This window comes from Ruditapes philippinarum, unplaced genomic scaffold (genome assembly GCF_026571515.1).
Source record: "Ruditapes philippinarum isolate M1 unplaced genomic scaffold, ASM2657151v2 ctg6357_1_1_1_1, whole genome shotgun sequence".
Classification (NCBI taxonomy): Eukaryota; Metazoa; Mollusca; class Bivalvia; order Venerida; family Veneridae; genus Ruditapes; species Ruditapes philippinarum.
The window spans coordinates 15394-37917 of record NW_026863104.1 but is presented as its reverse complement, the minus strand read 5'-3'; the positions used below and the strand labels follow the sequence as shown (position 1 = coordinate 37917).

General features: G+C 30.1%; 1 protein-coding gene across 1 annotated transcript; it reads left to right on the top strand.

The window, feature by feature from the left end:
- Window positions 1-4511: 4511 nt before the first annotated feature.
- On the top strand, window positions 4512-18636 carry LOC132721150 (uncharacterized). The gene is made up of 7 exons (XM_060705404.1): window positions 4512-4616; window positions 6652-6707; window positions 7439-7582; window positions 11295-11417; window positions 12747-12866; window positions 13063-13198; window positions 18168-18636. The coding sequence occupies exons 2-7, from the start codon at window positions 6654-6656 to the stop codon at window positions 18311-18313; spliced, it is 723 nt and encodes a 240-aa protein (XP_060561387.1). The 5' UTR covers window positions 4512-4616; window positions 6652-6653; the 3' UTR covers window positions 18314-18636.
- The last annotated feature ends 3888 nt before the right edge of the window (window positions 18637-22524 follow it).

Genomic DNA, 22524 nt, shown 5'->3' with positions numbered 1-22524 from the left:
TACTTGATTGACTCCTAAACACCATGTAACATACTCTTTGAAAATTACAACGGTATGTTAAATATAAAAAGGTGTTTATTTAAACATATTAGGAATTATATGAGTATGATTATTATTCAAGTATGTTTCAATGATGATTTCTTTTCCTAGAATTTACATATTTTCAGGTAAAACACATGTTTCCATTTGTAAAATCACAATGTTGCATTATTTAGCATTTTGAGGGTTAATATGTTTTGACAATATTTTTTTTTTAAATTTCTTACCTTATGATCATATAGATTACGTACTTTTAGGTGTCACGGATGTCTGTTTGCAGTTTTTTTCTTTTTTAACTTTAATAATCTCTAGCTTGATATACGATTTGACCGTTTTATGTATGGAAGACATTTTAATGTTTTGCAAAGTTACATATGGTAAAAGTTTTTTTCATATTTTCATGTAAATGTATATCCGATTTATTCTGTTTCTTATTGCTTTGATATGTAAAACTAACTTCCTTTCTTTTTCAACGTGGTATATCCAATAAATAATTAGAATAAAGATTATTTCAACGATCTGCGTCTGTATTTTATACTTTGACCTTGATTTGAGTCTAAACGTGCTCTTAGCTAAAGATTCGTTTAACTTATTTGTTTTCATTTTACATTTCATTTCACTACCAGTCTTTTTGTGTATTTCTTAAGCGATATTTTAGTATGAGATTGTATGAATTGTTAGGTTAAAATGTAAAAATATTCTATCACATTCCCTAATAATTCAATATGGAATATTTTTTTGATTTTACCCATGAAATATGGTGCTATATCTGTCAAATATATTTCATATTTTTTAAAAATAAATATGAAATATAAATATGAAAGTGGGCGGAGTCAAAACTCATATTTATTTTAAGGGTCTTCTTTCGCCATTTTGTTTGAAAAATCTGATAAATACAAAACAACTTTTGTTGAATTTTGTTTTGAAAACTATCTAGAATGATAGAAAATGGTCTAACTAAGAAAATAAATCCGAACACCAATATCTTTAATTCGGTCACTAACGTTGTACAGACGTTTAAAGAGTTGTTACGTGACGTCACAATGTAGCGCCAAATATCGCGTGCAAAACAAGACGCATCTATAAATTATATATCACTGCGCGCTGTACAATTGCAGCAAGCAAGGTGGTTCGTAACCATTTTTCTTTGATAATGAAATTAAATAAAAAGGTTATTTTTTCGTTTTTCTTGAAATATTCTCCCGTCCCGGCTCGTGAAAATATGTGGCATTTTATCATGTTGAGTGAAAATATACCCCATATTTCACTCAAACGAAAAAATATCCACTTAATATTTAATTCTGGAACATTTCATTCTGTTTACGTACAATATTCATGAGTGTTAAATAAAAGAGACATTCTATGTTACAACTTTTTCGGGAATCCACCATATAATAAAGGAACCAATATTATTTTACTGTTGATAAATTTTATAGAAATATTTCATAAGACATAGATTTATACCCTTTAAGGCCAATGCCATATTTGAATTAAATCAACATCTTGGTTTGCCATATGTGTTCTTTTGTTGAAGTAAAAATCAAATCTGTAAATAAATAACAAAGTTATAACAATCTAAGCAAATTTAAATGATTTGACCTTGACATTCAAGGTCAATTAAAGGTCAAGGTCATATTAGAGTTATTTAACATCCCGAGTAACATAAGGCCAATGCTATATTAGAAAAAATTAACATATCGGTTTTGTCATAAGTGTTATTTTGTCCAAAACTAAATCCAATCGGTAAATAAATAATAAAGTTATGACGAGCAAATTTAGATGATTTGACATTGACATTCAATATCAATTAAATGTCAAGGTCATATTTGAGTTATTTCACATCCCGATTTTTTAGTCAAAATTCTTCCAATCGATAAATAAATAACAAAGCTAAGACAATTTAAGCAAATTTAAATAGTTTGACCAAAATTGTGTTAATATAATTATATAGATACGCCGAGAGAAATAAAAAGAAAATAACCCTGAATGTGATTCAAAATAAATATTTATTTAATATTTGCAGATTTTTATAAATAAAAGATTAATTGAATTTTAATCGGACAAGTCTTTTTTCATTCGTTGAATAGAATCCATAATGCTTGTTCCCGCATCCAAACTTTCTTGTCCAACCAAATGCACGGCTGCCATCAGCAGAACAAAACTTCTGTTTAATGTTAATATCTTAAGAAGAAGAAAAAATATTTTAACAATAGATTACAATTTATATCTATAATACAATATATCTTTCATGTTAATAACATAAAACGATTTTTAAAATAAAAACTACAATTTGTAAATATCTTACACAGTATTTAACAATACGGCTCATTTTCTGAATTCTAATTCTGAACAGCAATTACAATATTAAGGGAATCCATATTTCTTTATAAATTGTGCTTTTATAAAGATGAAAAAAGTGACGCATATTGAGTATGATTACCCGCATATACCATGAAATTGTCTCACCTCGTTTTAATTTGAGCATACAATCTTTCCCTTTAACATCTAAAGTGGAATTCGCCCATACATAGAGCTCCTCTCATCTAAATACTGAAAATATAAAGGGCATATTTTTTAAGGTAAGTAAGAACTATTGCCAGAAAGAAATTGAAAACGTATTGTGTGCCATTCTTAGTCCAATTTGAGTAAAAGCGTTGCAACGCTTTTCAGTTTATGGTCATTTTTCATAATTAGAATTATCATTCTGGTAAAAAAGGAGTGCTCAAAGTAATTGAAATTTTGTTCTCAAGGTATAGGTCTAGACTTACATCAAATAGAAGATTAATCAAGTCCCATCATACAATGTATCAATTGTATGCATCCAAACATTTCCTGTCCAGTTCTTTGTATTCCTTATCATTTAAGAGTTTTTTTATAAATAAAAGTCAAATTCAATAAACTTGTTATATATTGTTTTTATATATATATACTTTTATGAAAAAGATGTTCCATCTTTAGAATGTGTTACAGTCAGTCCAATGTTTTGGACTGACAAATCCATCACTTTAATGTTGAAATGCTCATAATGGTGGGTATTATAAGTTTGATAATATTAGAAAATGGTTTGATGAATTGATTTGTGTAGATCAATATCTTTATGAAGAGCTCTTGAAACTTCCGGAAGTAATTTGACAGAAATGATATATACAAGAAGTTGTAAACTCTTTGAATGAAATAAAAAAAAACAACCAATGATTAACGTGGCATCATTTAAGTTGATACAGCTTAACTTTATAACAGTTTATAAAGTAGATTTTAGCTATACAAGTTATAAGAATAGTCAGCATTTTTTTGTGTTACAAATATTAAAACTAAAACTTACCGTAATAGCTTTCTGTAAGGATTCAAGTGCTTGCTGGTGTTTATGGCATACTTGTGATAATTTCCTTTGCAATTTCTTACATGCAGCCGTGTCTTCTTTTGGTAAAAACCTATATAAAATAAAGACCGAGACTAGCTAGTATCAAAACTTTAATTATCACATTTTCTTAATTGTTGCATGAACACAAACAGTCTTATTCAGTTTAATTGATTTACTATTAAATAAAAATTAAAACAGTGATATGTTAAATTTTAAGGGACTCCACTGAGGTTTTCTGACACGAGGTGATTGGAAATATGAGCCGCGTCATGACAAAACCAACAAAGTGCGTTCGCGACCAGCATGGATCCAGACCAGCCATCGCATCCGCGCAGTCTGATCAGGATCCATGCTGTTCGCTTACCAACTCTCGTCAGTATTTTCTAGTGAGCAGTGGATCGTTTAGTGGTAGTTTAATCAATTTTACAAATACCTGTTATACTTCTACGTCTTTTAGAGCTACAAAAATACCTCTAGATATATAAAACCCGTTGAGATAAATGAAATAGCCATTAGTTTGGAAAATATCGTCGCTGAACTAACCTTCGTTCCCTGTTCAAAGTCGCGAAATTGGATGAAAGTCCTCATAATATCGAGCATTATCCGGGGCACGGTATACCGCAGTGATCTTGTGTTATTGTAAATCAATTATCCATCAGCATTTCTGTACGTGTTGTATGTGCATATGTTACATGGTAATTTAACTATTTCAATATTATTCATGATTTCAATCTGAACACATTTTTCATGTTGAGGTTTTGAAATGTTTTATTTGAAATATTTTATTTCTAATTCATATAATTCTGTATTGGAAACAATGTAATTGAAATTAATGTTTGAAGTTAGCCCACAGCTGCTACTGCTCATAGATATAGATGAATTCCGGGAATGACAGAGGGCTATACTGGGCTATATCCTACTTGCAAGACATCACAGGTAAGTTAACACAGCATCCATGGCTTGCACTGTAACTATTCATCAACTATTACTGGTGGTTAGAATTCCCATGCATTGTTATTTATTCTCATAAATACAAATAACAATTGCTGTATGTTTTAAATGGCCAGGTATAACACTCTTACATTGTTTTAGCCTGCAACATATTGTGTCGTCTTGTGCGTTCTTTAGGGATTCTTTATTACTCCCTATTTTAGAGTTTGATCATATGTAGAATTTGAAGGTTGGGAATTGTTATTGAAATAGCTTAGCAATACAGGTGAGTTGCTGTAGAGATTATTTTGAAGAAAAAAAAGGATTCTGTAAATGATTGTGTTGATTTTTAAAACAGAAGTAGTTCATAATGGTTGTAAATAAAAAAGGTATGAGATCAGAAAGGAAAATTTAGATAAGATGTTTTTTACGACTTTGTGAATACAGACTCATCATCATTGAATCAGACCATCTAATATTGTACTTTTGTTTCAATTGTACTTACAGTGAGTAAAAATGTGATTCAACAATTGAATTTATTTTTTAACAAATTATGTTGGAATGCCTTTATAGGATTTTAAACATTCAGATTACGTATATGGAGGTTTATTAAAAACCTGTGTATGTCTTTTTATATTTTATGCATGTATCACATTAACAAATACAACTTGAAAAAGCTATATTATACTCAAAGTGTAATCCAAAAGGACATTATGCCAATTTTGCTAAATATATCAATTTTGTTTGAATATATAGTAAAATGCGATGAAGTATATTATAAAAGGGTTATTTTAGCTCATCTGTTGTGAAAGTCCAGCTTATATGATCGCTGCTGCATATTTGGGTTGTAGAAACATTGCAGAAGGTAGCAACATGAAACTTGGAATATTTGCTCATCATGACAAGATACAGTTGTCATACATGGGGCATAATTCTGAAAACAATATTCTTGGAGTTTTGCCCCAGTTTTTAACAGACAAATATTTAAACACCACATGCGGTGCTCTTGCTTGCACTTAAAATGACTGATATCACTTGAATGATTTTGATTTTATATATAGTAATGATGTCATATTAGATTGTTAAATTGGAAAGAAATACAGAAAAAGATGTGGCTAAATCATTGCCTTTGTTTATGATATGTAAATACATGCAACATGTAAAAGGGGGTTAATTGTATAGGTTTGCCAAAAATCTCCCTTGTAAAATGTAGGATATTTACGTAAAGTATATCAACTTTTCAACTTTTCAGCTTAAGTTGCAGTAGAAATGGGGAAAAATCAGAGGCACTCATTTTACAGGACAAGTAGCTGCTAACTTCTTTCTACTCATCCTGCTCCTTATTCAATCTTTTTTTATAAGAAAGGGCGGACAAGAGTAATTTAAGGTCTCTGGAACTTGCATATCTATAATACGGGTTATTTATTTATTTAGAAACCAGAATAGCCTAATATATTACAACTTCAAGCATTAACATATAATATAATATTGTATTCAAATACTTGCAGTAAAGTGTCAAAAATCACTCCTAAAATCTAATCAAATGGAATATAAAATCTGATTTTGACTTACTTTTCTGTTTTATCTTAAACTTCTTTTTGCATGTCTCGATGATATATTTAAAGAAAACTGGGGAAAATTTTCACTTGTTTGCTGTGGGACAACCTGGACAATATGAACATTTTTTTGCCGTCCCCTGCAGTATATGATCTATATGTAAAGTGTAATGAATGAAGCCCTCAAATACAAACATGAATGCTGTATTGACAACAAAGAGAAGTTTTTCTATCTATTTGATAAACCTAAGTAAGGTCTGATTTAAAAGAGTGACATCTTTTGTACTGACTGACATGTAAACCTTATATACATTGTGTTTTGAACAGCTAAATGTAGAATAAGTTAATGCAATGTAATGTAATGTAATATAATGTAATGTAATATAATGTAGTGTAATGAAATATAATTATCACATAAACCGCGACGCAGGAGTGTTATAAAGCCATTTAATGAAAAACGATGTTACACTAGACGATATTACAGTCTAGTGTAATAACACTTTGATGTGACGTCATTTGCGCTAATGTTAGCGTTACACGTTAGCGCGTAAAATAAAAATGGCTCTTGTTAACAGTTTACCGTTCTAATTTTATATAATTATGTGATAAAAAGAATATTATGTTCGTGTAGAGTCAGTACTAAATTTATTGAACGAGTTGTTTTAAACAATATTGTGCTCGCCAGAGGCTCGCATAATATTGTTTTAGTCAACTAGTATTAAACTCATTCAATATCCTCTATGTAATTTACTTTTTTAATTTTAGATATGGATAGAAATCACAAGAACTACCCAGATTGCAAAGTTGGAAGAGCTAAGATGGTAAGATTCGTCTTCAGAAAAATACTTCAAATGATATCTAGTTCATTTATGAGCATACATTCCTATCTTTTGAGTATCATTAAATGCTGAAGACTTATATTCGTAACCACTAGCCATACTTAGTTCTTAAATATTTTGGATGCATTATAAATGATTTTGATTTTGCCTTTATTATATTAAAACTGCAATATTTTAGTAAGTTTATGTAAAGTTGTGTAAGGTGCTGATGTGAAAACGTCATTAACCTTTTGTCTACATAACAAATGTACTCTAAATTGAATTTAAATTTCAAGTGCTGATTTGTTAACATTGATTATGATTCTTAAACTGAAGTTAAACTTATATTACTTCAAAAGGAAAAGCTGTCGTAAAATAATATTGTGACACAAGTGTAAAGTTATTAAAGATTGGGTAATTTAATGTAAAAATAAAAACCAAATCAAGAGGTTATAATCCTTTATATTTGGTCACAACCTTTGACTTCAGACTTTAATGTCAAATTAACTTATGCCTTGATATGAAGTTCAGGCATTAAACAATTTTAAACTAATACTAATACTGCGGTTATTTATTTAAAAACCAGATGGCACTTTTTAACAGAAATGTTTGTGCGTCCGCTACCTTGCATTTTAACACATAACCTTTGATCGTATTATTAGGATACAACTATATTTAATTTATAAATAAATGTATAATTTATTTTAAATTATTTTTTATGAAAATATTTCAAGGTTCACAATGAAGTATCTAAGGGATGTTCGAACAAAATAATTATAGTTGGAGTGGAAGCTGGTGTTGTTGCCTTGACAGCTGTTGCAGCTATTGTCCTTGTGTCTGTCCATTTTGGACCAAAAATTACAACAGAAGCATACAAGGTAGGTCCTTATTGGTTTTTTTTAATAAGATTTATTTGCAAATTCTATTGGATTTTCTTTGTTCGATTGTGTGAGAAATATATAGGATGCATAGAAGTTGTTATCTTTTATATAAGTGGAATAACCAAATTTTGATGTAGTTATTTCAGTTACGAATTAAAAGATTTAACAATTGCCCATCTATTGATTTCTTCTGTTGTCAAATTTATATTTTATAACAATTCCAAGCTAACTTCAAGCTATTTTTAAAACCAGTACAAGTAGGTAACAATTATTTTCGCTCAGACAAATATTGAGAGGATATTTTTTCGTTTGAGTGAAATATGGAATATACTTCACGAAACATGATAAAATGCCACATATTTTCACGAGCCGGGACGGCGAGTAAAAATATGTGGCATTTTATCATGTTGAGTGAAAATATATACCATATTTCACGAAAAAGAAAAAAATAACTTTTTTATTTAATTTCATTATTAAAGAAAAATGGTTACGAACCCTATTGCTTGCTACGCAACTGCAATTGTACAGCGCGCAGTAATATATTATTGCGTCTGGTTTTGCACGCATTATTTGGCGCTTCATTGTGACGTCACGTAAACAATTGTTTAAACTTCTGTACAGCGTTAATAATTGAATTAAAGATATTGGTGTTCGGATTTATTTTCTTAGTTAGACCATTTTCTATCATTCTAGATAGTTTTCAAAGCAAAATTCAACAAAAAGTTGTTTTGTATTTTTCAAATTTTAAAACAAAATGGCGGAAGAAGTCCCTTAAAAAATATGAGTTTTGACTCCGCCAATTTCCATATTCATATTTCATATTTATTTTTTTTAAAAATATGAAATATATTTCACTGATGTAGCACCATATTTCATGGGTAAAATTAAATAAATAGAGGATATTCAAGTTTTTTCTATAAATACATGATATATTTTCATCGAGTGGTATGAAAATAAATATTTCATGAGTGGCGGTAGCCACGAGTGAAATATGGTAATTTTCATGCCACAAGATGAAAATAAATCATGTATTTATAGAAAAAACTTGAATTTTCTGTTTATTGTGTACTTTTTTCTCTTTTTTGTGATAAAATTTGAAAAACTTTCCCTTAAATTTTGTGTACTGGTAGAATTTAAAAGAAAGTAGTCCGACAAGACACCAGTGAAAATACGGAAAATATGTTTCACTGCAGTGAAAAATAAATTTTTACAGTGAAAATACGGAAAATGAAAATACGCATTTTATTTCATCAATATTTCTCAATATTTCATTTATAAGTATATAATAAATATATATATCTTTTTAATTCTAAAAATAAAATATCATATCTATAGTCATTTAATTCACAGCCAAGAATAAAAGATTTACAATTAAAAAAGGTATGAATATTATGTTATTATATTATATCTTTCAGAAACTGAAATATTGGCTGAATCTTTTTGCATTCCCAAAATAAATGTATCAGTGTTTCTTCTTGACATTCACAAAAAAGTGAACATTTTAGTATTAACTATTTTCATTTGAAATAAAAGAGAGTTTGTTGCCAATATTCCGTGAATAATTCTTGTCTGAAACCATTGTAAGTATGAATCTTTAGTACATTTAAATACATTACCATATATAAACTGCCAATTTAGGGAAATGTCTCCAAAGGTAGATATCCATTTTTCTTGGCATTTTGGTACCTCTATAGTTGTTACCATGGTTTCATAAACATATTTATGGTTGCTATTGACAACTATAATAGGTTTGATGTAACAACTTATAATAGGATACTGAACATACAGTAAGTCATTTTGAATACAAATATTAAGGTTTTGTGTGTATCATTTTATTGCCAATTTCAAACTATGATACTGTATAAAATTAATTGGTTTACATGTAATTTGTTCTTTGTAACTTAAGTCTAAAAGTTCTCCATGTTGATTTAAAATATCCTTTACAAATCTTATCCAAGATCATATAAAGATATAATAAAAAATATTACTTCCTGTTAACAATTTATGGTTATAAAATAGTGGCATATGTAGCACTTGTTCGATATCATCTATATTAAGCTTATCAATAAGTACAATATAGGCTTAATCTTAATCTTAATCTTAAGAATCTTAATCTTATTAATAATCAAATCACAGAACAATTTTCCAGTATCAAAAATTTTATCAATATTAAACAGTGATTTTATAAGGTTAAAGCATTTTCCTTCACTATTATTAACATACCTTTTAAGCCATTTTATCTTTAAACAGTGTATATAACTATAAATATCAACCACGTTAAGACCACATTCTTTGTATGTCTTTGTCATACTGATTGCTTTATTTTTGCCTTGCCTCCCCATATAAAGTCATACAATATATCATTGAGGGTCTTTAAAAATACTCCACTAGGAGTTGGTAAACTTGTTAAACAATGTGTAAATAATGGAAGTAAAATAGACTTAACAACAGTGACTTTACCTATTGGTGTCAACATTCTTTTTTTTCAATGACTTATACTATTTCTTACCTTTTTTCATAAAAATTCAAATCAATCATTTTGTCTAAATCTACATCAAATATCAAACCTAGCAGTTTAAACTGTGTATCACCCCATGTAAGTTTCCATTTTGTCTTGATTGATCTAGTACTGCACTTAAGGGAACCTATCCAAATGACTTTGGTTTTATCAAAATTTACTTTTAGTCCAGAAATCTCTGAAAATAAATTCCAATTTTAGAGCATTATTTAATGATTTTTCAGTACCATCTAACAATAGTGATGTATCATCTGCAAATTGTGTAATTTTGTATTCTTCACGATCTATATGACTGTATACCTTTAATATCGTTACATTGTTTTATTTTAATAGCTAATATTTCTACACATAAAATGAACATATACGGTGAAATTGGATCACCTTGCCTACAGCCTCGTTTAACCTTGAAGAATGTAGATAAAAACCCATTTAGAATAAACAAGTTTCAGTATTATATAAAAATAATGATATCCATTTCCTTAACATAGGACCAAAGTTAAACAGTAAAAGACATTTTTCTATAAATTTAAAAGACAATGTATCAAAGGCTTTTTCGAAATCGATCATCATAATTAAACCAGGTATATTATTATCTTCAGTATATTTCATTATATCATATAATAATCTAGTATTTTCTCCAATATATCTATTTTTAACAAATCCAGTTTAATTTTTTGACACTAAAATATCTAAAACACCTTTAATTATATTTGCTATACTACCCTTTTTACCTTTTTTTTTCGTTTTTTTATTTGTTTCTTTGTTTTTTTTTGTTTGTTTATTTTTGTTTAATTTGCTTTTATTTATAATGTTGTTTTGTTTTTTGTTTATAACAGAAATAAATTTGTGAAACATAAGAGGATTAGTAAAACGTACAAACCTTGGACAAAATATATTGTTTTATTTTATTTGATTGAAATTTAGTAAATGTTGGGGTAGTTGATTACTTACTTTTTTCTTTTGTTTTCCACAGTAATTTCCTTTATGTAGTTTTGAAATGCCTCCTCTTGATATACCAACCAGTGGTACCTAAAGAAATATATTCACCATTTGACTGCCTGATCGTATCCTGAGCTTTATGATCAAATTATATATAAAAATGTTGTTTTTTTCAGTGATTCCGTTGAATTATAGGATCGCTTGTTATATATTCTTTCATTTAGAATGCACATTTTATTTAATGTTACATAGGTTGTGCATCAAACATTCAAATCTGACGAAGGGGACGTATTTGAGGAGGAGATTAATGTAACAAAAACAGAGGTTGACGTGCGGATTTCTAATATGGCAGATGTCATCTATGATTACGAACATGTAAGTTGACCATGTGGATGACCTGCACATAAACAAGAATGTAAATCTATAGAAGACCCCCTCTTCAAACACTTTATATTAAAATGTATTTTATGATCATTTAAGAAGATGTTGCTAAGTAGGTACGAGAAGCGCCGCAATGCGACGAAAACCACGTTTTCAACGACCAAGTTTTGATGTGACAGCAATCAATATGTCAAAGTGCACTGAATTTATTGTGTAGAAACTGAAAATTCTATTGTAAACAAATGACCTTGCTCCCAGATATCTAAGTGGCAATCCAAAGCTGCCACACAGCAATTTTTTTTGTCAAAAGGTCAAGGCAAACACACAGTTATTACGTGAAAACTGAATACATTAACCTTGATCACAGACACCTGGGTAGCAATCCAAAGCTGCCTCTTGATATAAGCTATCCATACACCACGTTTGGTGTCAATAGGCCAAAGCAAGCTCAAGTTATTCAACGGAAACTAGATTTCTATTTTAAGTAACAGTGACCTTGACCTTGATTACAGTCACCTGGGTAGCAATCTCAAGATGCCTCTTGATATAAGCTACCTACACAACAAGTTTGGTGTCAATAGGCCAAAGCAAACTAAAGTTATTGAGCGGAAACCAAAAGTTGACGCCCACCCAATTCCGCCGACTTCGGCATTACAATAACCCGGTTTTCGTTGAAAACCTGGTTCATAAAGGGAGACACAGGCAAAATTTATATTTCTTCGTTTTGAATTTTTCCTTCATTGTTCTGTAAATGTCCTCAAAATGAATACACTAGGTAGTCACAGGAACAGATCTTGTCTCAGTATGAAGTATAAAATGATTGTTTTCTAACCTTGCACGCGTGGGTCAGGTAAGAGCGTTAAGATTTCACTATAGTTGTCACAGTGAACTTTGGAAACGTTAAACACATGTCAAATGAATGACTTAGAATATCCATGTTATTGTATCTTCCAGGGTATGTTCAAGTCACAAAACTTATTTTAAACTATTCTGTAATTCTGTCGGCTTCTTAATTGCGTTAAACATACTCGTATAGATACAAATGTATATTTACACTTCAAAACCAAACTATATAGAATTCATGCTAGGATTTAAAAAAATGTAATTTTAGTATGATTTGAGTTCATAAGATCATTTTAATATTTTTGTCATTAATTTGCCTGAGTTTCTCTATAAAGCATCCTTTACATACTTACTAACGGTTGATTAAATGGCCCATGGGATATAATGGGAAACAGTTTTTTGACTTAAATCATGTATCTAATTGTTATTATACAGTCGTATACAAGTTGGGACAAAATGTTTTTTATACAATTATTTCAGGGCATAGTTGTTACACGATTTGTTGATAGGGAGAGTAATACTCAAAGCGAATGTATTGCACAGCATATGAATGAGACCGAAGCTCCAAGTCTTGACCCTAACGAGTATTCAAATGGAGAGGTATACTATATATCTGTATATTAACTGGCCACGAGATTTTATGTTCCGACAAAAACATTGTGAAAATTGTCCGACATATTCCTGTGTAAATAATGGTTTCATAAGCGAAACATCTGTATCCTTAATTATGTTCAAAATCGTATTAACTACAATGTAATGACTCAGTTGAAAAAAATGACCTTGTTTTATCTTACAGGTTGACATTCACCAAAAAAAGGATAACGAGGCTGACAAGCAAGAGTGGGTAAGGACAGATACTGAGGTTCCGCAATATCTGGTTTCTGAAAAGGTTGAAGGAATGTGCAGGGGAACGAAAATATATTGGATGAAAAGTAATTGTTGTAAAACCACTTTCAAAATGTTAAACATAAAGTTATATTTATGTATCCCATTGTTAAATCAAACGAATTAAACGATCATATTCGAGGGTTCAAAGGTTAAAGGTAATAACTACCATTTTTGCCGAAAATGACTTTTTATGTTTTTTATAATGTACTCATTGTCCTTTTTGTCTGACTAAAATATTATAGAAATATTCAATCCTTATAAGGGCAAAACATTAAAAAGTGTTTTGTAATAACTCCTTTCTACAAATAATGTAGGGGTAAAAGGTTCTAAGTGTACTTATTACCTGTTGTTCCACATGTTGTGAAGAATCTGTACTGGAAAAAGGTTATAACTGATTTTATCACCTTTTTCCTCTGGCATACTGCATTCATACAGTTCACAGGCACTATCTGTTATCCCTTTTCCCAAGAAATTTCTCACGCTAATTGTTTACTTATCACCTTAGCCAGAGAGAATCCCTTTCAGTAAATTAATTATAACACTGAATCAGATAAGAAAGATTCTGTGTGAAATCCTTGCCATTTAATCATTTAATTGCTTGTGTATTGGCCATTTGGACAAGAAGAGTACAATAATTTTACAGTGGAAAGTATTACAGCAAAAATTCATGGTAAGTGAAATTTAATTCTTTCTATTTTATTTCATATTTGTATTTTTTGTTTTCAATATAAATTACATCTATTTGTGTATTGTTTTTAATCATTTAATCACAAATATTAAACTTTCGTTTAATAGCTTCTCTGTGATTACATTAAATGTTTTTATTAACTGTTATGCAAATCTCAATTTTGTATTTGTTACTTAAAATACTTAAGATAAATGCATTATGAAATTTTACACTTAATATAATTCTACTATCAAATAATACTTATGTATTGTCTGTTACATTTGAATGGGAGCCCTGACATAGAATCAAAATTATTATACGGTACATAATTATGTTTATATATATAATGGACAGTTTTAATAATTACATTATATTACATGTTATACATTCATCTATGTTAATATATAATGTTTTTGCACATTCGGAAAATGATTACGATAGCATAGATGCAGTAGTCCAATATGAGATGAATTATGAAAGTGTGTTGGAAACAACATTGGTTTCTCCTCAAGAAAAGCAAACAGCTGTACCTCACTACATCCCAGATCAGTTTGATAATGACGGTATTGAAATATTAATCAAGTATGACAATGCGTATGTAAAAGCTCTGGTAAACACCTATAGCAAAGTAAATGACACAGACACACGGTCAGAAGAACTTAGAAATGACACATGCTACACAGAAGAAGAAAACTGTGATGATCTGGATGATATACCTTTATTAGAATTAATACAAAGAATTAGAAAACAGGATGCAGCCTATTCAGACAAAACCATTGATTGCATAATTTACATTGAAGACCAAGAAAACATTTCCAGTAACTATACTGGAAATCCAAGAACTGAAAGTGATTTTGATAATGCACCAATGTTCTCCCCTGAAAATACTAACACTCCAAACAGAGATAAAGGCTGGAAACGTCGAGGCAAACACATAAAAAGAGGCAAACAGTTGAAATGCCAAAAGATAAATTACAGAGTAGATGATAGACAACTAGACACAATGTCTGATAGCGACTATTATTCTACAACAGATGAAGACTCAGCAGTTGCGAAAGCAAAAACAAAAAGCAGAAGAGAAGCAATTGGACAAAAGCAAATCTATGATTATCATACTAAGCGTCTTGACAAGATTCTTGCCAGCAACATGTTGAAGCGAAAGAAAATACTGGCAGACGGAAATTCTTTGCTTAGAGCTGTCCTTAAATTTTTGGACAACCCCGTGTCTGTGCAAGATTTGCGACAGAACGTTGCCAAACACATACATGAAAATGCGCAGAATACATAAAATTTGTAACATTTGAAGATAATCTTACACCAGAAGAAGAATTGGACAAATTTATGGCATTGATAGAAGAAATAAGGTTTGACGGTAGATGCAATACATACATGGCAGACTTTGCTCCGCTCTGCATTGCTAATTTATTTCAACGACGACTTCGGATATTTTCTAGCCGGCCAACCCAACCGATTGTAGAAATTAAACCACACATCAACACTGAGTAAGATTTGCCACCAATTTTAGTGGCACGTGTTGCAATACACGACAAATATCACTATGATACTGTAGCAACAAACTTAAATGCCACAGATGACAGGGAAGAGATTGCTGATCAAGCTTGTGAAACACAGCAAACCGCAGAACCCCCAGAGAATAAAAGAACGCCATCAAAGCAACGAAAACGAAAAGGGTCTCCACTGAAGGTAACGCCTCACAAAGATGCATCATATATAAGCCCAAAACGTAAGTGTTTGAGTCGTAAACGAAGAGTCAGCAGACTTTTGTGGAAAGCCAATATTAGAAAAGATCGTCGATCAAAAGGACAGGAGTATACAAGTAAAACAGGAAAATCAATGAAAGCAAGAAGCCTAAAGAGAAAGGATTGCTCTAAGTGTAGATTTAAATGCAGCAAGAATATAACCGAAGATGAAAGACAGAAAATATTCAGTACATACTGGTCAATGGGTGATTACAAAAGTCAAAGGCAATTTATTTGTTTCCATGTTGCCAATAAAGAACCAGAGAAGGTATCTAAACAGAGAACAAAACAAAGAACTATTTCGAATTCGTTTTTCTTCACAGTTGGTGGCAAAATGGTAAGAGTGTACAAAGACGTTTTTCTAAAAGGGCAACAAAAGCAAAATATCAGGCACACCAAGAAAGAAAAAAAAAACAATGCTAGGATGGAAAAATCAGCTTATAAAGAACGCGCAAAGAAAGATCCAAAGTTGTCTGTGTCGGCATTTGATCTCCAGGCTATATTGACAACACCATGTAGTTTAAATGGTGAATTTTATTACAAAAGAAAACTGTGTTGTTACAATTTGTGATTCTATGAACTGGGAAATGGTAAGGGGACTTGTTAGCTGTGGGATGAGACACAGGGGAAACGAGGGTCGTGCGAAGTAGGAACTTGTGTGTACTTGTATGTAACTTCTGTTGCAAGTAAGACATCTGGTATTGAAGAAGTGACATTATAATTATAGTGATACATGTGGGGGACAGAATCGCAATCAGTTTGTTGCAAGTTGCTTAGTTCACTGTGTCCAAGAAAGTGGCCATTCAGAAATGGAATGTGATTCCATACATGCATCTATCGAGCATGCAAAAAGTCTCACAAAAGTAAATGTTCCATCTCAGTGGGAAACAGTTATATCATTAGCACGCCGGAAGCAACTATATATTGTCGTTCCAATAAAATACACTGACATACTAAATTACAAGTTGTACAAAGAACAAAACTTTGGCTCAATAAAAATCGATGTTGATGGAGAACCAGTTAATTGGCTGAATATAAAATTGATTCAAGTTCGTAAAGACAAAGAATACAGTATCTTTGTGAACTATGGTTTTGATGTAAGTGAGTTCAAGGAATTAAGGTTAATGCAGAAGAAGAGCAGAAGCAAAAAAAACTTTTAAGGCTCCACGCAAGGCTTATACAGAGAAGCTTCCAATGTCTGCTGCAAAAAGACTGATTTGATGTCACTTGTTGCCTCTGGGACAATTCCGACAAGTACGAATCATATTATGAGTCATTGCCATGCATCAAATCTATAAAAGACAAACTTTCAATGCCTCCTGTTAGTGAGATTGAAGAAGATGAGTGAAGGTCATGGAATAATTAATGACAAACATTCGCATTTTGTGACATGCAACAGTAGTCTTTATTTACTTAACTATGATATCGGTCACTAATATCCTTAATTGCTGATGTCTGGGGTCTGTTTGACTTCAGTTCGATTATATACCAGAGAACATTCAAAATAAATGAAAATTTGTAAACAAAGATTTTAGTACTTATTTTATAACTTTTTAGTTATCAATTTATTTCTGTAGAATCTAAATATTGAGCAGGTACATATTTCATATTTCTATGAATGAAAATTGTCAGTTTTGTGTACGAGTATTATTGTGCATGTGTGTTAATTACATTACGTACGGTTCTTCAAAGTAAGGACATAATAAATAAATTGGCAACAGTAACAATAACTGCAACATCTAAATTCTTTTCAGAGGAACAAGGCTATAACTGCACTTATTACATTTTATAACAATTTATCTGGAACTTTTATTGCTAAACCTTCTGAAGTAAAAGGTCGTAAGTGCAGTTATTACCTTTTACCTCCCAACCTTATTGTCTTGACAGGATCTAAGTACATTTATTACCTTTTACTTCTGTAAAATGATATTATTTTGATTTTAGAACTTTAAAACAAACTATAATTACAGTGTTTTATCAGCACCAAGCAAGGTAAACTTAACAAAATATGATCTAATGTAGTCAATAAATATGAGAGAATCAAAATTGTTATAAAAATATTACGGAAAATAAAGTTGTATTAAATTATATGTTTTTTGCGTTTTTCTCGAAATCTAGAAAATGGCAGTTATTACCTTTTACCTTTGAATCCTCGAATTATAGATTTTCTTCGAGCAGTTAAATGTGATTTATAAGTAAAATCATTAGAAATTGATAAGGCACCTAAATTCATCAACATCATACATGTACCTATGTCTAGAATGTTTACTTATTTCATTAAACACAAGATCATATAGATTTTCTTCGAGCCATTAAATGTGATTTATAAGTAAAATCATTAGAAATTGATAAGGCACCTAAATTTATCAACATCATACCTATGTCTATATTGTTTACTTATTTCATTAAACACAAGATCATATAGATTTTCTTCGAGCCATTAAATGTGATATATAAGTAAAATCATTAGAAATTTATAAGGCACCTAAATTCAACAACATCATACCTACGTCTAGACTGTTAATTATTTTTATTTGCGACTGACAGAAAATTGCGTTAACGATAAACTTGTGTATTCCATTGTAGAGGTACAAAGACAGAGTGACGTTGTGGAGAAACGACAAACATGTACTTCCTATTTCCGATATGCTGTTTGCATTCTCTTGTCATACACGCGCATGTATATATGTGACTTCAGAGTATACTGTACACAAACAGGACGTCTTGGTTGAACATATTACGCTTATGGATGCACCGTAGGCTGTGTCCCGTTGCTTTCAAATTCAATATGTCCATATGGAAACAAATAAAATCATCATTCCTCTCACTCCTAAAATGTTTCCTTTCATAATATTTCAACTCTTGTGATTTGCAATTAAACATAACGTATTTATTTGATTGACTCCTAAACACCATGTGACATACTCTTTGGAACTGATAACGGTATGTTAAATATTAAATAGGAATTTATTTAAATATATTAGGAATTATATGATAATTATTCAAGTATGTTTCAATGATGATTTCTTTGATTTTCAGAAAGTTTAACCCTTTACCAAGAAAAAACAAAAAGGTTTTGAAAACTTATTCTTGAATGTGTAAATTATGAGCATACAGACCTTTCTAATGATATAAAATATGAAACTGATTAATGAAAGATAACTTTGTAATAATTATTTATACATTTACATCTAATCAGCCGCCATGCCTTTTCAACTATTCACAAGTTACTTGTATGTCTTATCAGCAATCTGTTACTAATAATAGATTTTATAACAATAACATACGTGATTCTACAGGGAGAATCTGTTAAAAATTAGATAAAATAATGAAATATAATAGGTCTCATAAGATATAAACAACCAAATAATTTAAATGTGTCATTTCAAATATCATTCATGATTTATCAATCATAAAATAGCCTCGCATGACACTAAGAAAAAAAGTAAAAGCATCCCTAAATTCAACGACTGGTCCATAGGGATACGTTATTAATTCATTTTATGAAAATTGTAATGTTGCTTTTTAAGATGTCAATATTTGTATATTTCATTTCATTTAGCAACGTTACTTTGTTTTTGAATTTTTAAGATTATGAAAAATAATTGTGGTCCTTAATTGTTCAGTAATTGATTTGCTTTTATATTCAGATTTTAAGGCCTTCTTCTACCTTAGATATAATATTAAACTGTTACAAATATAGTCGCCGGTAGAAAAAAAGTAAAAGTATCCCTAAATTCAACGACTGGTCCATAGGGATACGCTATTAATTCATTTTATGAAAATTGTAATGTTGCTTTTTAAGATGTCAATATTTGTATATTTCATTTCATTTAGCAACGTTACTTTGTTTTTGAATTTTTAAGATTATGAAAAATAATTGTGGTCCTTAATTGTTCAGTAATTGATTTGCTTTTATATTCAGATTTTAAGGCCTTCTCCTACCATAGATATAATATTAAACTGTTACAAATATAGTCGCCGGTTTCTACCGGCGTCTAATAAATCCGAACACCAATATCTTTTATCATGTCATTAATGCTGTACAGAGGTTTAAAAGAGTTGTTTACGTGACGTCACAATGTAGCGCTAAATATCGCGTGCAAAACTAGGCAATGCCCGCTGTACAATTGCAGTTGCGTAGCAAGCAAGGGGTTCATAATCATTTTTCTTTGATAATGAAATTAAATAAAAAGGTTATTTTTTTCGTTTTTCGAGAAATATGCTATATATTTTCACTCAACATGATAAAATGCCACATATTTTCACTCGCCGTCCCGGCTCGTGAAAATATGTGGCATTTTATCATGTTGAGTGAAAATATATTTCATATTTTACTCAAACGAAAAAATATCCTCTTATTATTTAATTTTACCAATGTAATATGGTGCTATAGCAAGCAAATATATTTAATAAAAGAGACATTCTGTGTCACAACTTTTTCGGAAATCCACCATATAAAAAAGGAACCAATATTATTTTATTGTTGATAAATTTTATAGAAATATTTCATAAGATATAGATTTATACCCTTTAAGACCAATGTCATATTTGAATAAATCAACATGTCTGTTTGCCATATGTGTTCTTTTGTCCAAGTAAATATCAAATCCGTAAATAAATAATGAAGTTATAACAACCAAAGCAAATTTAAATGATTTGACCTTGACATTCAATGTCAATTAAAGGTCAAGGTCATATCAAAGTTATTTAACATCCCGAGTAACATAAGGCTAATGCCATATTAGAATAATTTAACATATCGGTTTTGTCATAAGTGTTATTTTGTCCAAAACTAAATCCAATCGGTAAATAAATAATAAAGTTATGACGAGCAAATTTAAATGATTTGACATTGTCATTCAATATCAATTAAATGTCAAGGTCATATTTGAGTTATTTCACATCCCGATTTTTTGTTCAAATTCTTCCAATCGATAAATAAATAACAAAGCTAAGACAATTTAAGCAATTTTAAATAGTTAAACCAAAATTGTGTTAATATAATTATATAGATACGCCGAGAGAAATAAAAAGAAAATAACCCTGAATGTGCTTCAAAATAAATATTCATTTAATATTTGCAGATTTTTATAAATAAAATATGAATTGAATTTTCATCGGCATTCGTAGAATAGAATCCATAATGCTTGTTCCCGCATCCAAACTTTCTTGTCCAACCAAATGCAAGGCTGCCATCAGCAGAACAAAACTTCTGTTTAATGTTAATATCTAAAGAAGAAGAAAAAAATATTTAAACAATAGATTACAATGTATATCTATAATACAATTTATCTTTCATGTTTATAACAAAAAAAACGATTTTTAAAACAAAAACTACAATTTGTAAATATCTTACACAGTATTTAACAATACGGCTCATTTTCTGAATTCTAATTCTGAACAGCAATTACAATATTAAGGGAATCCATATTTCTTTATAAATTGTGCTTTTATAAAGATGAAAAAAGTGACGCATATTGAGTATGATTATCCGCATATACCGTGATTTGTATCACCTTGTTTTAATTTGAGCATACAATCTTACCCTTTAACATCTAAAGTGGAATTTGCCCATACACAGAGCTCCTCTCATCTAAATACTGAAAATATAAAGGGCATCTTTTTAAAGGTAAGTAAGAACTATTGCCAGAAAGAAATTGAAAACGTATTGTGTGCCATTCTTAGTCCAATTTGAGTAAAAGCGTTGCAACGCTTTTCAGTTTATGGTCATTTTTCATAATTAGAATAATAATTCTGGTAAAAAAGGAGTGCTCAAAGTAATTGAAATTTTGTTCTCAAGGTATAGGTCTAGACTTACATCAAATAGAAGATTAATCAAGTCCATTCATACAATGTATCAAAAAAAATTGACAAAACCATCATTTCAACGGCAGGCGAAAGATTCAAACTTCAAATTATTAATGAAAATACTTACATTTCGCTTCTCCATCTAGTAAAGATATACAACTCTCGTGCTGCCGAAATCTTCGTTCATCTTTATCCATGACATAAAAATATAGATGAATGTAGAAACTGTTTCCAAGTGCATAACCAAGATGCTTCTATTTAAAAGAAAAGAAATTTACATTGAACACAAAATATATATACGCTTTTATGAATAGTTTAAGTGACAATGTTTTAACATGGATACTTCACTTAATAAAAGAACTTATGCTTAATATTTTAATAAACAATAATTATAATATTGTATGTACACGTATCTTTAAAAACATTACACTAAATACTTATATCATGTTCCTGTGTTTTTAGTTATACTTGATATATAAACATGAACAGATAAAATCACACAAGTACTTTGTAAACTAGTAATAAAGGTAATTGGGTAGCATATATATATATATATAAGTGATAATAGCAAGAATCTGACCTCATTAACGGCAGGATGACAATACTTCAGGCAAACATCTTTGTAAAGCTTTTCAGCAGTGATGGCACAATCAAAGCTTTCAATTCTATCTATAACATCTCTGAAGCAGAACAAAACGTATGCTTTTTAAACATGAAACCTGCTGGAACCGAATGTGATTAACTGATTATCCTTTGCCCCACCCCCACCCCTCCAGTATACAGCTAGATTAGTCTAAACAACCATGCAGTCTGACCAGGCTCTATATTGTTGGTAGCTCAAATTTTATATTATATCAAATTCCCTTAAACTTGGAATGGACTGTTCCAAATTCAAAGCTGCGAAAATCCACTACACAAATTCAGCAGGTTAATGACAAAGGATAGCAAAAGAAAGAAAGAATCAAACAAACAAAAAAACTATAACTTACAGAACATTTGTACATATGCATTGAACAGTCACACCGACAAACAGACGGTGTGATACTGCTCCAAAGTCAAAGCTTGGAAAATGGATGACACAAATTGAAATATTACTTTACATAACTGTGTTTCATACACTTACTATTTGATA